Source organism: Chinchilla lanigera, unplaced genomic scaffold (genome assembly GCF_000276665.1).
Source record: "Chinchilla lanigera isolate Chin_1 unplaced genomic scaffold, ChiLan1.0 scaffold00041, whole genome shotgun sequence".
In the NCBI taxonomy this organism is placed as follows: Eukaryota; Metazoa; Chordata; class Mammalia; order Rodentia; family Chinchillidae; genus Chinchilla; species Chinchilla lanigera.
In genome coordinates this window covers 2,638,147-2,652,837 of record NW_004955442.1, presented here as the reverse complement: position 1 = coordinate 2,652,837, position 14,691 = coordinate 2,638,147, and the positions used below count along the sequence as shown (strand labels likewise).

General features: G+C 41.3%; 1 protein-coding gene across 4 annotated transcripts in view; it reads left to right on the top strand.

The window, feature by feature from the left end:
• Positions 1 to 1,065: 1,065 nt before the first annotated feature.
• Positions 1,066 to 14,691, top strand: part of Smg1 (SMG1 phosphatidylinositol 3-kinase-related kinase) — a 98,638-nt gene continuing 85,012 nt past the window's right edge. For 3 of the 4 annotated variants that reach the window (XM_013517825.1, XM_005391089.2, XM_005391088.2), the window contains exon 1: positions 1,066 to 1,173. In XM_013517825.1, the coding sequence (XP_013373279.1) occupies positions 1,085 to 1,173 (89 nt within the window). In that variant the 5' untranslated portion in view covers positions 1,066 to 1,084. The remainder of the gene's footprint in view (positions 1,174 to 14,691) is intronic. The other variant, XM_005391090.2, reaches the window with a different exon arrangement.

Below are 14,691 nucleotides of genomic sequence, written 5' to 3'. Positions count from 1 at the left end.
TAGACAGTACTCAAGTTTGGCCCCCTTTAGACTTTTTAGTCTGGGTAAGGTGGGCAACTGTTAGGGTGAGAGGATTTCAAAGCACATTTTTTGTTTGTTTGTTTTCTGGATGAAACCCAGAGCCCTGCACATGGTAGGCAAATGCTCTAACCACTGTGCTACACCCTAAACCTTAAAATACATTTTAAGTCGCGTGAAACAATTTGGTGGTCGTGGCTTTTTACAGCGTGCGAAGGGTTCAGGACTCAATGAGCACATCTTAAGGGCGCGCTGGGAAGGTGGCTAGGCACACTCTTAGGATTTTACTACGTATTTTCACTTTTTCCTCAGGACCGTGAGCAGGTTGGCGCACATGAATCTGAAGGGCTCGCAGGTGGGTGCGGGTGCAAGGGCACCCGCGCCCCTAATCGCAAGTGCTTGATTGGACGCCGGGGACACCTGACTGCTCCGCCCTCTAGGGTCAGATGTTTTCAAGGGAGCGTTTGAGAGAGTGTGTACTTACAGGCGAAGTGGAATTCCTTCTCCCATGATCCCCCGAGGCGGGGCCCAGACCTCAGCGCTGTAGGCAAGGCGTGGAGACTAGCCGAGGTTCGGAGGGCGGCCACGCCTTATGACGCCCCGCCCACCAGCTCCGGACCCGCCCCATCTCAGGCCACGCCCCTCTCCCTGGCCCGGCAGGCCCCGGCACCGCCCCTCGCTCCCAGCATGCCGTGCGGCAGCGGCGGCGCGGCGGGCGGAGCCGGGAGGCGGGGAAGCCGTGGCCGAGAGAGCGTGAGGAGGTACCCCTACCGACTGCTCTCCGTCCGCGTCCTCCTGGGCCCCGGCGTCGCGGGCCTTGTACGGCCCTGGGAGATACGTCGCCTCTCCTGCCTGCCCCTCGCCCAGTCTCTCCCGCCTCCTTGTCCTGCGCTGCGGGCTCTGGCGGAACCCGGAACGGCCCTCCGCCTCCCCCGCCCTCCGCCTCCTCCTCCTCGGCTTCCTCCTCAGCCCCAGACCCGAGCGGAGTGTCGGCGGCGGCCGGTTTGGGCGGCGACTCGCGCTTCTTCGGGCGGCGGCGCTTGGCCATGTCGTGTCGGGGAAGGTAATGAGCCGCAGAGCCCCGGGGTCTCGGCTGAGCAGCGGCGGCGGCGGCGGCACCAAGTACCCGCGGAGCTGGAATGACTGGCAACCCAGGTGGGTGACCGGCGCCCGGCCCGCCGCCCCGACCTTCGCGGCCCCGCCTCGGGCCGGTTGAGGCCTAGGGCCGCCGGGCCGGGAGGCGCGGCCTAGGCCCTCCACCTCCCGGGAGTCGGGCGCGGCTCGCTGGGTCTCCTCCCGCCCCGGCTGGGAAGGAAGGCCGCGGGGAGGCGAGGCCCGATGCCTCGCTTCGCTGCGTTTCGGTTCCCCGCGGGGCTCGTGTTCAGGGCTGGGGCCGGGAAGGTGGAGAAGGGGCCTGTCGGCGGGGCGTGCCAGGGCACTGCCTGCCCCGCTGAAGTTTAGGCTTGAGCTGGGGTGTCCGGAGCGCCCTGTTACCCATTAACTTCTCCGACCCTCTCACCCCTCCGGTGCCCACGTGAGGGACCTCCTTATCTGGGTTCCCTTCCTGTGACTCCCACGTGTTAATATTTTTTAAAAAGTCCTTTACTGTGACTTCAGGCATGGCATTAGTGGGGAAGGAGATGAAATTGTGTCGCTGTTAAATGGGTTCGACCCACTGTGCCCCTAAATTTTCCCCTCAGGTACAGTGGTAGTCAGTCACTCAGTGAACAGCGATTCTTACCTGGACACTTGAGAGTGAACTTGTTGGACCTCAGGAGAATTTCCCTGTCGTACAGAGAATTTAATCTCAGACCGCTTTGGGACCTATATGGATTTTAATGTATTTGGAGTATTTGGAGAATATATTGGGAGTGTGGATTTGAATACATTTTGAATGACTTTTAAAAATGCTAAATTTAATTTTGTCTTTCGGATTAATCATGCAACCATGGTGCCTAGTTTAGGGTTTAGTCTTTTGTTACTGAGTAAAGTGTTGGTAATATTCGGATATTATTTGGAACAATCTGCTGTGTAGAAGTTCCTAAATGTACGTACATGCATGCGCATTTGATGAAAAGTTTTCATACCTTGGAACACATTATCACCTAGAAATTGGTCAAATAAATGTAAGCATAAGTTGTTGGGATGTCTCTTTGTTTCTAATTACTTCTAATTTCAACAGTGTTTAAAAGTGAAGAATTTAGTAAAATGTTAGCATGTAGCATTTTGAGATGATGGAAACTCTAATCTTCAGTAATAATGGGTGGTATATCTCTGTTTCTCGTTCTGAAAACTGATATATATAACTAGACGATTGTAAAAATCCATGCTCGACTCTACAATTGAGAGGTTAAAGTTAAAAAAATTGGGTGAAAGTTTTTTGTGGTTTTTTTTTTGTTGTTTTTTTGGGTTTTTTTTGGTACTGAGGATTGAGTCCAGGGCTATATCCCCCTAGCGGCCCTTTCTAAATTTTGAGACAGAATCTGGTGTCTCAGGGTGGTGTGGAACTTGAGATCTTCCTCCGTTAGCCTCGAAGAGTGTTGAGATTTCAGGTATTTACCACCTCATCTAGCTGAAAAATACAGTTTCGACTTGTCCTGTAGAAGTGTTTGTAAGTGCTTTAAATAAAATAAGCATTATTACCTGTAATCCATATACTGAAGTTTTCACTTTTTTTATTTTTTTTCCTGTACCAGGAATCGAACTCACGACCTCGCGCTTGCCAGACAGGCTCTGTGCCGCTGACCTAATTCCTCAGCCCCAAGTTTTCACTTTTTTGAAATGTGTGAAATTTGGTTTTAGGGATCAAATGCAGTCTGTGTGAAATGAAATTGAATTTTGACATTTGAGAGTGCTTTATTTATGTATTCTTTGCTTTTTTTTTTTTTTTTTTTTTCTTTCTGAGACAAGGTCTTGCTGTGCAGTTCAGACTGGCCTTGAGCTCACTTTGTAGCCCAGGCTGTTCTCGAACTCCCAACGATCCTCCTTGCCTCACCCTCCCGGTTGCTGGGATCACAGGCGTGCGCCACCACGCCTGGCCGGAGAGTGCCTTAACAATGTTTTTTTTTCCATTATTTTTCAGTATTTTGAGTTGTATATTGAAGAGAATTTAGTACTGTAGTCCTTTAGAGGACTAAAATGCCTTTACCAGGTAGTCTTGGAACTTTTAGGGGCAGGAAAAAAGTTTGTAGTTCTAAATAAATGGAGTAACATAGCTGCAGCCATGTGCTGGGGCACTTGACCTCAGGACTGAAAGGTGTGAAGCAGAAAGGCTTACATGAAGGAATATGTGCATGGGTTATTGATAAATACTACTCATGTGTTTCTCTCAAGTGTTTCCTTGGCTGCCTGAGTGTGGGGGGTGGGTAGGGTGGGGATAGGCTTTTTGCTTTGGAGCTATGCTCTGTAATAAAGTCTCAGAACTCAAGGCCTAGGTAGATGATACTGTGAGATGCCTTTGGTTACCTGAAGTAATAGTTTAGGATGTTGGGAATATTTGATTTTTTTCCTGTTGTGGTGGGAACAAAGAAGTATGGACATATTCCATAACTCGATTTATTTGCAAGGTAACCATGATTGATTTACATAGCCAATAAAAAAATCTCAAATGTTTGCTAAGTCATACGTTTTCATATGTTAGATTTCAGGTTATTCTCACCCTTCTCTTGAAAAAGATGTCAGACTCCAGTTAACTGACAGAATGGAGATTGATCTTCCTACTAGTTTAAGTGGGAGTTTATTTTTTTACAAACATTTTCAAATGCAAGGAACCACTTTACAGTCCATCTGAATCATTTTGATGTTTTTATTTTTATTTATTTATTTTTTTGGTTTTTCTCTGGTACCAGGAACCGAACTCACGACCTTGCGCTTGCCAGGCAGGTGCTTTGCCGGTGAGCTAAATCCCCAGCCCAGTTTGATGTTTTTAGAAACTTTTCCTTTTCTGTACCATTTCTTCTCTGATTCTTTTTTTGTTTGTTTGTTTTTGTATTGTTTCATTTGATTTAGACTTGGGAAAGTGGGATTTTAAAAAGCAGTTTTTATTTATCTCTTAATATTAGTTACCAGTTAGTCTGGAACCTGACAGTTGAATCCATGGTGACCACACAAGATACTTTTCACAGACTGACAGGAAATGTTCCAGGTGGCTGAATAATGTCATGGCAACAGATCAAGCTCACTCTCACTAGAAACATACTTGTAAGAATATTTATTATAGCGCTAGTTTATGATTTTCCTTTTTATTCGCTGTACTCAACATTTGGAATGGTTAGGCAGAAGGGTGATAATGGGTCATTTTTATTACTTGAAATTTGTGAATCCCTCACAACTAAAACTGAGATTTTGGAATCCTGTGGATGCCACTTGGAGAAACAGGTGTGTAGCTTTTTATTACAAAGGGATACCTGATCGTAAAGTTACATATTTGCTTCTCTAAAAGGAGATCTATCATTGCCAACCTAGCATTTTCCTGCCTTTTTGGGAAAATAATTTAGTTGTACTGCATGTCTTGGTTACTATTCTCTCCTTGTTGAGACAAAATACCCAACACTCAAAATTAAGGGAGGAAAGGTTTATTTAGCTCGGTTTGTGGAGGTTTATTTAGCTCAGTTTGTGGAGGTTTCAGTCCATAATCAGCTGGCTCCAAGGCAGGGTGGCATGGCAGAGGGGCAACAGTTCAAGGTGGCAGAAGACAGAAAAGTGGAAAGAGCAAAAAGTGGGGAAAGCAAGCTTTTCTTCTTCCCTTATATTGTGTGCAGGCTACCTGCCCACACCATCTCCCTGGCCTCCCCCTCCACAGGCTCAGGATGTTTACAAAGTGAGGGTCCTGGTCCCCTGCTGAATCACTTACTTAAGCTTCTAAACTTCTTGATTCTCAAATTGACGCAGCGTGTATCAACCATTACACCAGGCAAGATAGAAATCAGAATGATTTTTTTTTTTTTTTTTTTTTTGAGACAGGGTCTTGCTGTGCAGTTCAGGCTGTCCTTGAGCTCACTTTGTAGCCCAGGCTGGTCTCGAGTTACTGGGAATTGAACTCAGGATCTTACACTTGCTAGACAGGTGCTTGCCACTGAGCTATATCCTAGGCCCTGGCCTTGAACTTACTATGTAGCACAGGCTAGTGTTGCTATCCTGCCTTAGTTTCCAGAATGCTAGGATTACAAGTATGTGCCGCCACACTCAGCCAAAATGATATATTTTAAAGTTACATATGGCTGGATGTGGCGGCACATGCCTGTATTCCTTAGACTGGGAGGTTGAGGCAGAAAGATTGAAAGTTGCCCAGACTCCACAGTTTAGCAATTTAGTGAGACCCTCAAAAACAAATAAGGGCTGGGGATGTAGCTCAGTGCACAGGTCCTGGATTCAATCCCCAGGACTGGGGGGGAAAAAGTTAAATGTGTGATAACTTTTGTACATTTTAATATTCAAACATGATATTGAGTGATATAGGTTTTTTTTTGTTGTTGTTTGTTTGTTTGTTTGTTGGCTTTTCTGTGGTACCGGGGACCGAACTCACGACCTTGTGCTTGCCAGGCAGGTGCTTTGCCGCTGAGCTAAATTCCCAGCTCTGAGTGATATAGGTTAATTCATCAAAGAAGGTAAACATTGAAATCATCAGAAATAAGTGCATTTTACTTCTGCACCTGGAAATTTTAGGATTTTATTAGTTTAACAGATAAGGTTGGGTATTTGTGGTACCCAAGCTTACTTTTCTATTTTTTTTTTTTTTTTCCAGTACCAGGAATCAAACTCACGACCTTGCGCTTGCCAGGCAGGCGCTGTGCCACTGAGCTAAATCCCCAGCCCCCAAGCGTACTTTTTTAAACTTTTTTTTTTTTTTTTTTTGGGTCTTTTTGAGACAAGGTCTCACTATACAGTTCAGGCTGCCCTTGAGCTCACTTTGTAGCCCAGGCTGGTCTCAACTCGCAGTGATCCTCCTACTTTAGCCTCCTCCTGCCTCAGCCTCCCAACGGCTGGGAATTACAGGTGTGTACCACCGTGCCCAGCTCTAAAATATTGTTTGAGATAGGGTTTGATTGTTTCCAAGGTTAGCTTCAAAGTTGTGATCTTCCTCTCTCAGTCTGAGACCTGGGATTACAAGTTCATACCATTATATCTAGCAGTTTCTAGACTTTTTAAAATTTCTGTTTTGGTGATCAGACGCATGGCCTCACACATGCTAGGCAAGTGCTCTACCACTGAGCTGTGTCTCCAGTATGTCTAGACTTCTGAGTGAAACTGTAAGTAACAGATAACTGCCATTTTTGGTAGAATGTAGACAGATCAAAGTTCTCAGTAGTATAAATACTGTATCCTTATTCTTCATATGACCAAAAGATAGAAATGTAGTGAAGTTAAAAGAACCAGATAGTATTATGTTTGATACTAAAAATCTGAGTTTTGAAATCTGTGAAACCAGGCTCTGTTCAGCTTTTTTTGTTGTTGTTTTTTTTTTCCGGTACCGGGAATCGAACTCATGACCTCTCAAGAGGATCACTGAGCCCAGGAATTACAGGCCAGCCTGAGCAAAGGTAATTCCTGGGCTCAGTGATCCTCTTGCTTTTCCTTCCGTGGTAGTTGGGACTACAGGCATATGCCACCATTCCCTGCTGGATACTAATTCTACCAGTTCTGTACCACAGATTTCTAATTATGCTAAGGAGGCTTTTTAAAAAGCCTGTGTGTATGATTGTTTAATTTTGGAGGGTAATGCTTATAGTTTCATTATAAAATTAAATATTTCTTATCAACGTGTGAAAGTTATTGTCTTTAAATTGAACCTTCCCCTATTCTGTTTTAGTTCATTTAAAAAGAGTTTATAACTTTTTAAAAAAAATTGATTACAAAATACTCTTACTCAGTGAAAATGTTCTAATCAGTATTGATACTTCAGTTATGACCCAAAACCACTGTCTTCAAGGAGCTAGAAGTTAGTATGGGAAATAAGAAGGGGCTTTTACAATGGCAAAGAATAGATATTATATTCTAATTCTTGGTATATTTATTTTCATATATGACTAATAGAGTTTATTTTTTTTGTTTGTTTGTTTTGGTGTTTTCCGGTACCGGGAATCGAACTCACGACCTTGTGCTTGCCATGCAGGCACTGTGCCGCTGAGCTAAATCCCCAGCCCCTGTAATAGAGTTTAAAACGTGAGGAGTCAGCAGTATGAAAAGCCACACAGTTGGCTAGGGGGGTATGAGTGATAAAATTAGTCTATATAATTTTGACAATAAATTTGGGAGGAGTCTCCAAAAAAGTAGGAGAAAGTAAGGATATGGCAAAATGCACATTTTTCTTTGTAAAAAATTCTAAGTTTGGTTAAAGGGCTAGGGGTGTATGTGAAGAGTAATACAAATAAGAGGTGAAGATGAAGACTGAGTTGGAACCATATTGTAGGCCTTGAATCATAGTAGAATGTATTTGAAGTGGCTTTAGGGAATCATTGAAGTTTTACCAGCAGGGAAGTGACATAATTTAGAAAGACTGAATCTAGTTGCTTCTTGAAGGATGTGTGTGTGTAACCTTAATAGTAGATAACTTGACAGTCTAGACAAGAGATTGCTAAAGACCTGAGTTCAGTATTCTGTTTATAATTCAGGGTTTAAATTCAGACAGAAGTATTCAGCCCAATATGTGGGAATTTCCACAAGCAGAAGCCCTTTATTTGTTGTTAGGTGTTGCTTGAGGATGGTCACTGAAGTGCTATTTTTCATCTGCTCTTACTTCAGTTTACCTTAGTGCACTTAAATGAAATGTCATACACTGTAAAATGGAGTATGGCCCATGGTGTTTTTTAGGAACATTGAATTCTTACAATTTTTTTTTTTTAAGACAGGTTCTTGCTGTGTTCAGGCTGGCCTTCAACTCACTGTGTAGCCCAGGTTGCAGCCCTCCTGCCTCATTCTCCTAGAGTGGTGGGGTTACAGGTTTGCACCACCACTCCTGGCTAAATTCCCATAACTCCTTTAATATTTTTTATCTTCACTACCTGACATACATATTTTGTTTTTCTTTGTCTTTTTGAGACAGGGTCTTGCTATGCAGTTCAGGCTGGCCTTGAGCTCACTTTGTAGCCCAGGCTGGTCTCGAACTTGCAACAATCCCCCTGCCTCAGCCTCCCAAGTGCTGAGATTACAGGCGTGCGCCACCACGCCCAGCCCTGACACATATAATACGCACTTGGTTACTTTCCTTTTCTTTCTTTTTTTTTTTTGAGATAGGGTCTCACTTTGCAGTTTAGGTTCCTTTTTTTCCCTATCCTAATTACCAAAATCAATTTCTGAGATTCTTTTCATTGGACTGTTCTTTGTGGCTTCATTATAGCTCTTTATTGCATGTTCTTGCATATTATTATTTTGGTTACCTGTGTTTGGCTATCATAGTTTTCCCAGAGCCTATTTTATTTTTGGAACTCCAAAACAAAATGTACCTCTTCTTGGATAGAGGTCTAAGAGGAGATTACAGGAATAATTGTGGTATAATTTCTTTATGAAATAGTTTAATCTATTATTTATGTATTTTTTAGAATGTAGAATTTCACCTACATTTAGAGTTTGCTCATGCAGAGATATTTGGTTTTAAGTTAGTCTGTCCCATCTTGTGTATTGTATGCCTAAATTGACATCTTTTTTGAATACCATTGTGATACTTGAGATAGCATTTACTTAAGTATAGATATTAATTTACTTAGTGAATATTGACAGATATATTCACCTCTGTAACTATGACTTCAGTCAAGTGACAGACACACACAACTGACTTTCAGTTGGAAACTGCCCCTTTCTGAAATTATGGCCAGCTGGGCATGGTGGTGCATGCCTGTAATCCCAGCACTCAAGAGGCTGAGGCAGGAGGATCATTGGGAGTTCGAGACCAGCCTGGGCTACAAGGTGAGCTCAAGGCCAGCCTGAACTGCATAGGAGACCCAGTCTCAAAAAGAGCAAAAAAAAAGAAATTATGGCCAGCAGTATATGGGCAGATCTTGCCTTGGAATCTTGTAGAAAGGAGGTCTTTGAATTTTGTCTTATGATTCATCAGTATATAGTTGATAAGGATTGATAACATCATCATCTTCAATATATTTCTGTTTCTCTCTTGCCAAAAATATTGCTACCTTACTTGGAATATTTGATGATCCCTGTGAAAAGTTTCGGGTGGTGGGACCACCATTACCATTTTCAGGCATTTGAGTCCTGGAACATACAGGAGCTCCTTTATGCGGTTAGGTTTATTCTTTTGAAGTATAGGTTTATGGACCTCTCTTCACCCTTGAGATACCCACTGTGGCTTTACTCTGCTTTTCATGCTGTCCCACATCTAAATTTATACATCCTTTGAGCTGTACCCTCCTACAGTGCCTTCTGTGATCTTTCTCCTTTCCAGATTTTGTAATGGATCTCCAGTGAGAGTGAAAATTTGCTTATCACTTTAGTTAACCACTTTCTTCCTTCAACTAGTTAGGTTCCTAAGAGCTGAGTCATTTTTCTCTCCTGCTTTGGTGTCTTAATTGCCCAAATTCACTCCCCAACCTCATTCCTGCTGTAGGGTCTTTACATGTGCTATTCTTGCTGTGCAGTGGTGGCTGTAGCTGCTGTGGAATATTGCCCTTATTGAAGTGCTTGACTTGGCTGCTGTCATGTTGCTTTGGCCTAAATGTCATCCCTCTCAGAGAAGTAGTCATCGGTAGAACCCTATCCTGGGTTTTTTATCTGAAAATTTCATGTGTATATTCTACAATGAAACATAGCTTTCACTTGTGTGGATCTTAACATAGTTTATTTCTGTATCCTCTTTTACCCTACGTGTGCATCAATAGTCTTTGAGTGCCTTTCCTCAAGTAAATAAATACAGTGTAGGTCGTCCGTAGTATCTGTTGGAGCAGTGGGTTGCAGGACTGTGCTTGGATACCTAAGTCTCCAGATGGTCAAGTCCCCAAAACATAAGGGTATATGGTATTTGCATATAAACTACCTACATACACCTGTAAGATTACCTGATACTAAATTGAATAAAAAAAAAATTGAATATAAATGATATGTAAATAATTGCTCGGCTATATTTTTTAGCGAATAATGACAAGAAAAAGACTACATGTTTAGTACAAGTGCAGTATTTTTCTTGATCATGGGTTGGTGGAATCAGGAGTTTTGTTTATTTACAGTTAGCTCTAGTGTGTACAACACTTTACTGAGCTAGCTGTACCATACTGTTCTACTTTCTTGCTTTTTGAGGGTAACTGTTCCTCTGGCTGGTTAGCTTGAGGCAGCAACTTAAACATAGCTGATTGAGCAGGTTCAAAGAGAGATTGTTCTAATGGACTAAGGTGGCCAGATCTTTTTACAGATGAAAGAATATGGTAATTGAGATTCATAGATTTTATCCATCTTGAAAAACATCTTGTTTGTACGGTTCATACATTGACTTAGCCCACTTCTTTTCTTTTTTTTGTTTGTTTGTTTTTAATCTTTTTGAGACAGGGTCTCGCTGTGGAGTTCAGGCTGGCCTTGAGCTCACGTTGTAGCCCAGGCTGGTCTCAAACTCACAACGATCCTCCTGCCTCAGCCTCCCGAGTGCTGGGATTGCAGGCATGCGCCACTACGCCTGGCTCAGACTTAGCCCACTTCTATTATATCTATATTAAAATTGTTTAAACATTCTAACCTTTTTTTTTTTTTTTTTTTTTCTTTTTGAGAGAGGGTCTTGCTATGCTGTTCAAGCTGGCCTTGAGCTCACTTTGTAGCCCAGGCTAGTCTCGAACTTGCAACGATCCTCTTGTCTCAGCCTCCCAAGTGCTGGGATTACAGGTGTGCGCCACCACACACAGGGTAAACATTGTAATCTCTGAAAAGTTTAGTTCTGGGTTGAGCCTTCTGATATTCTATTAGAATGTCTGGGAGAAACTTCTTGACAGTAGCATATTGTTGTTATTGGCAGAATAAAATCCAGATTTTCCAGAATGAACAGGTTTCTAAACATTGTAAGTTATTCTTTCATATTTATCATAATACCCTTCCAGAAAAGGATATTGAATTGTTAGAAATTATTCCTTTAGAGGTTAATGTTGCTATTCATATTGTGCATGGTATGTGTAGGACCTTGACTCTTCTAATTGGATGAGTAGAATCATCCAGATATGATCACCAGTACCACACAGAATTAATGTATATTTAACTGAAAAGAAAACAATATGGAGCTTTTTTTCCTAAAAAGATTGAGTGCATTTCTTTATTTTTTATTTTTTATTTTTTTGGTTTTTCTCCGGTACCGGGAACCGAACTCACGACCTTGCGCTTGCCAGGCAGGCGCTTTGCCGCTGAGCTAAATCCCCAGCCCTGAGTGCATTTCTTGCTTGTCTTTGTTCTTTGAAGGAATGTGAAGAAAAATGAAAACGTAACAGAAATGTTCCCCAGCAGCAGCCTTTTGAAACTGCAGATAGTGTTTATCCATTAGTCAGGTTTAAAGAATCTTATCTTCTAAAGGAATCAGATTGTATTGTTTCTGAAGGCCTTGAGTTAGGATTCTATTAAAAATCATTGTTTGAACTATCAGTAGCATTTTTTTTTTTTAATTGGTCTTTTTTGAGACAGGGTCTCACTATGCAGTTCAGACTGGCCTTGAGCTCACTTTGTAGCCCAGGTTGGTCTCCAACTCTCAACAATCCAAGTACCTCAGCCTCCTGAGTGCTGGGATTACAGGCGTGAGCCACCACCACGCCCAGCTTATCAATAGCATTTTAATATGTAATATTGTCCATTTTTGACAATAGTCTAACATGGTTATAGTAAAGGTTGTGTACATATGGAGTAAATTCACTGACTTTAAAACAAGTTTTGTAAAAGATACCTTTTATTTAAAGCAGCTTATCTTGTACGGTTACTATTACTTTGGTGTTCCCTTCATTTTTATAGTAATCTTGTTGAGGATGTAAAAATTGTATTATTATTGTCGTTGTCCCCACTGCCCCACGCCCAGTCCCTTCTCCCCCTACTGGGGGATGAACCCATGGCCATGATACTGAACAAAAATCTTTGTTTTTGGAGATTGGGTCTCACTAAGTTGCTTAGACTGGGTTCCAATTTGAGATCCTCCTGCTCAGCTTTCCAGAGTATGAGAAATTACAGATTTGCACCATTATATCTGGTATAAGTTAGTCTTTTTAATTGATGTCATATTGTACATATTTATGCGGTACAGTGTAATGTTTTGATATATGTACACAATGTATATAATATAGAAGGAGCAAATCAAGCTAATTCTTATGTCCATCACCTTTCTTAATTTTATGGTAAGAGTTTTGAAGTATACTTACATTGAAATATACAAATACTGTTTTGATTTAAAAAATTTTTTTGGTGCAGTACTGCAGATTGAACTCAGGGCCTTTGTATGGAGTTACATCTGTGGCCCTTTGTATTTTTTATTTTGAGACAGTCTCACTTAGTTATCCAGTTGCCCAGGCTAGGCTTGAACTTGCTATCCTGCTCAACCTCCATGAGTGCTGAGTTTATAGGCTTGTGTCACCGTGCCCAGTTTGCAATACATTATTACTGACTATAGTCATCCTACTGTGCATTTGCAATAGATCTGGGAAGTTATTTCTTTTCTATGTGTGAAACTTTTGTGTTCTTTGAGCAACAGTTTGCAATTTCTCCCACTTAAAGTCCATGTAAAAGTCTGCTTTCTGCTGGGCATGGTAGCACATGCCTATAATCTCAGCACTTGAGAATCTGAGGCAGGAGGATCACCATGCGTTTGGGGTGAGCCAGGGCTCCATAGTGAGTTCAAGACCAGCCTGAACTACAATAATAAGACCTTGTCTTTTTTTTTTTTTTTTTTTTTTTGGTGCTAGAACTTGAACTCAGGACCTTGCGCTTGCCAGGCAGGCACTTGTGTTGCTGAGCTATACCCCTGGCAAGACCTTGCCTTAAAAAAAAAAAACCAAAAACGAAAAAAAAACCTAAAATAAAACAAAATAAACAAAAATCTACTTGTTGTCTTAGCATTGGTGAAATTTGAAACAGAATCAGGGTATTTTTGATTTCTCAGGTATATTTTTTGGGGAGAAGGTGGGCATGTATTTGTATTAATCTCTCAGAAATACTTAGGAGAGGTGGGTGTCATGAAAATAACAGTGGGCTAAGAATGGGAAGACAGGTCTTTTGTATGGGTACTACCAGTTGTCTCTAGGAGGAGGTATTCTTGTGGTTATGGGGATTAAAATTTGGGAAATTACTTTCAAAATTGTTACAGTGCTACACAAATGCTTCTTGAATTGCTCTGTCCAAATTTCCTCTTCTGTGTTTTGAGACAGGATGTTTCTGTGTTGTCTGGACTCAAAGTATCCTCCTGCATCAGGCTTCTGAGTGCTGGGATACACCTGGGTCTGTTTTGTTTTCTCAAAAAATTTTAGAAATTACTATGTACATATAAACATTTTTTTTCTTCTCTCAGGGTGTGGGAATGTAATGTAATAAAAATTTCATAAAACTTGGGTCAGGTCTAACAGGACATGTGGAATGGAAGCTTATATATTTGTTAAAAGTATGGCACATGACATTCATATTGCTTATGTGCGTTTTTTCAAAATAGGGTGTGAATAGAATTAATTGCTGTCTAACACAGTGGTTCTATCTCTGCATTTCCTAGTGTACTTCCATTAAGTATTTGGCTAATAAGGAATTTCTGTGTAGATATGGATCATCCTACCCTCATCTCTTTTTATTCGCACTTTTAAGAACCTTATACCAGCTGAAATTATAAGTTGGCAAAAGTAAATTAATGTTTGTGACTATTTAGATATATTGAAAGGCACTTGCAAATGCAATTAGAAAGGGTAGATTAAAAAGTAACTTATATTTTGCTTAACTTTATTTACAATTAGAATTTAACAACTAACAGCTGAGTGTTGAATTGTTTTCTCCTGTTTTCTCCTGTAGTCTAGTGTGTTTATGCACATTTCAATTTAATTTTATTGTATTAAAGGATTAGGGACAATGCCAGAATCATGGAAAGGGGTCATACAGAGACAAACAAACTGGGCAGTGACAGTTAGTGATGTTAACTGCACTTGGGCATTGAGGACTGACATTTGTCCAGAGTGAGGTCTTTAGGGAGGTATTAAAACAAAAGTACTTTATTTTTATTTTTTTTGGTATCGGGAATCGAACTCAGGACCTTGTGCTTGCCAGGCAGGCATTTGTGCTGCTGAGCTGTACCCCTGGCCCATTACTTTAGTATAATAGAGCTCAAATCTGATTAAAGTGTTGTGTATAAAATTAGCAAAAAAAAAAAAAAAAAAAAGGATGGGGTTTGTATAGACTTTGTGGCCACACATTGAACTCAAGGGCTTTGCACTGAGCTCCTTTTCTATTTTTTAATTTGAGACCTGCCTTTGCACAGTGCTAGGGTCTCACTAAGTCTCTTAAGTTGCCTAGGCTAGGCCTGTTTTTGGGATCCTCTTGCTTCAGGCACCCAAAATGTTGGGATGACAAATGTGTGCCACTACACCTGAATTTAATATTTTTAATTCTTGTTTTAATTGTACACATTTGGGGTACAGTGTAATATTTTCATATATGTACATAATGTAGAAGGATAAAATCAAGCTAATTTAGCACTCACACCTTTCTAATATTATAGTGAGAGGTTTTGAAATTTACTTA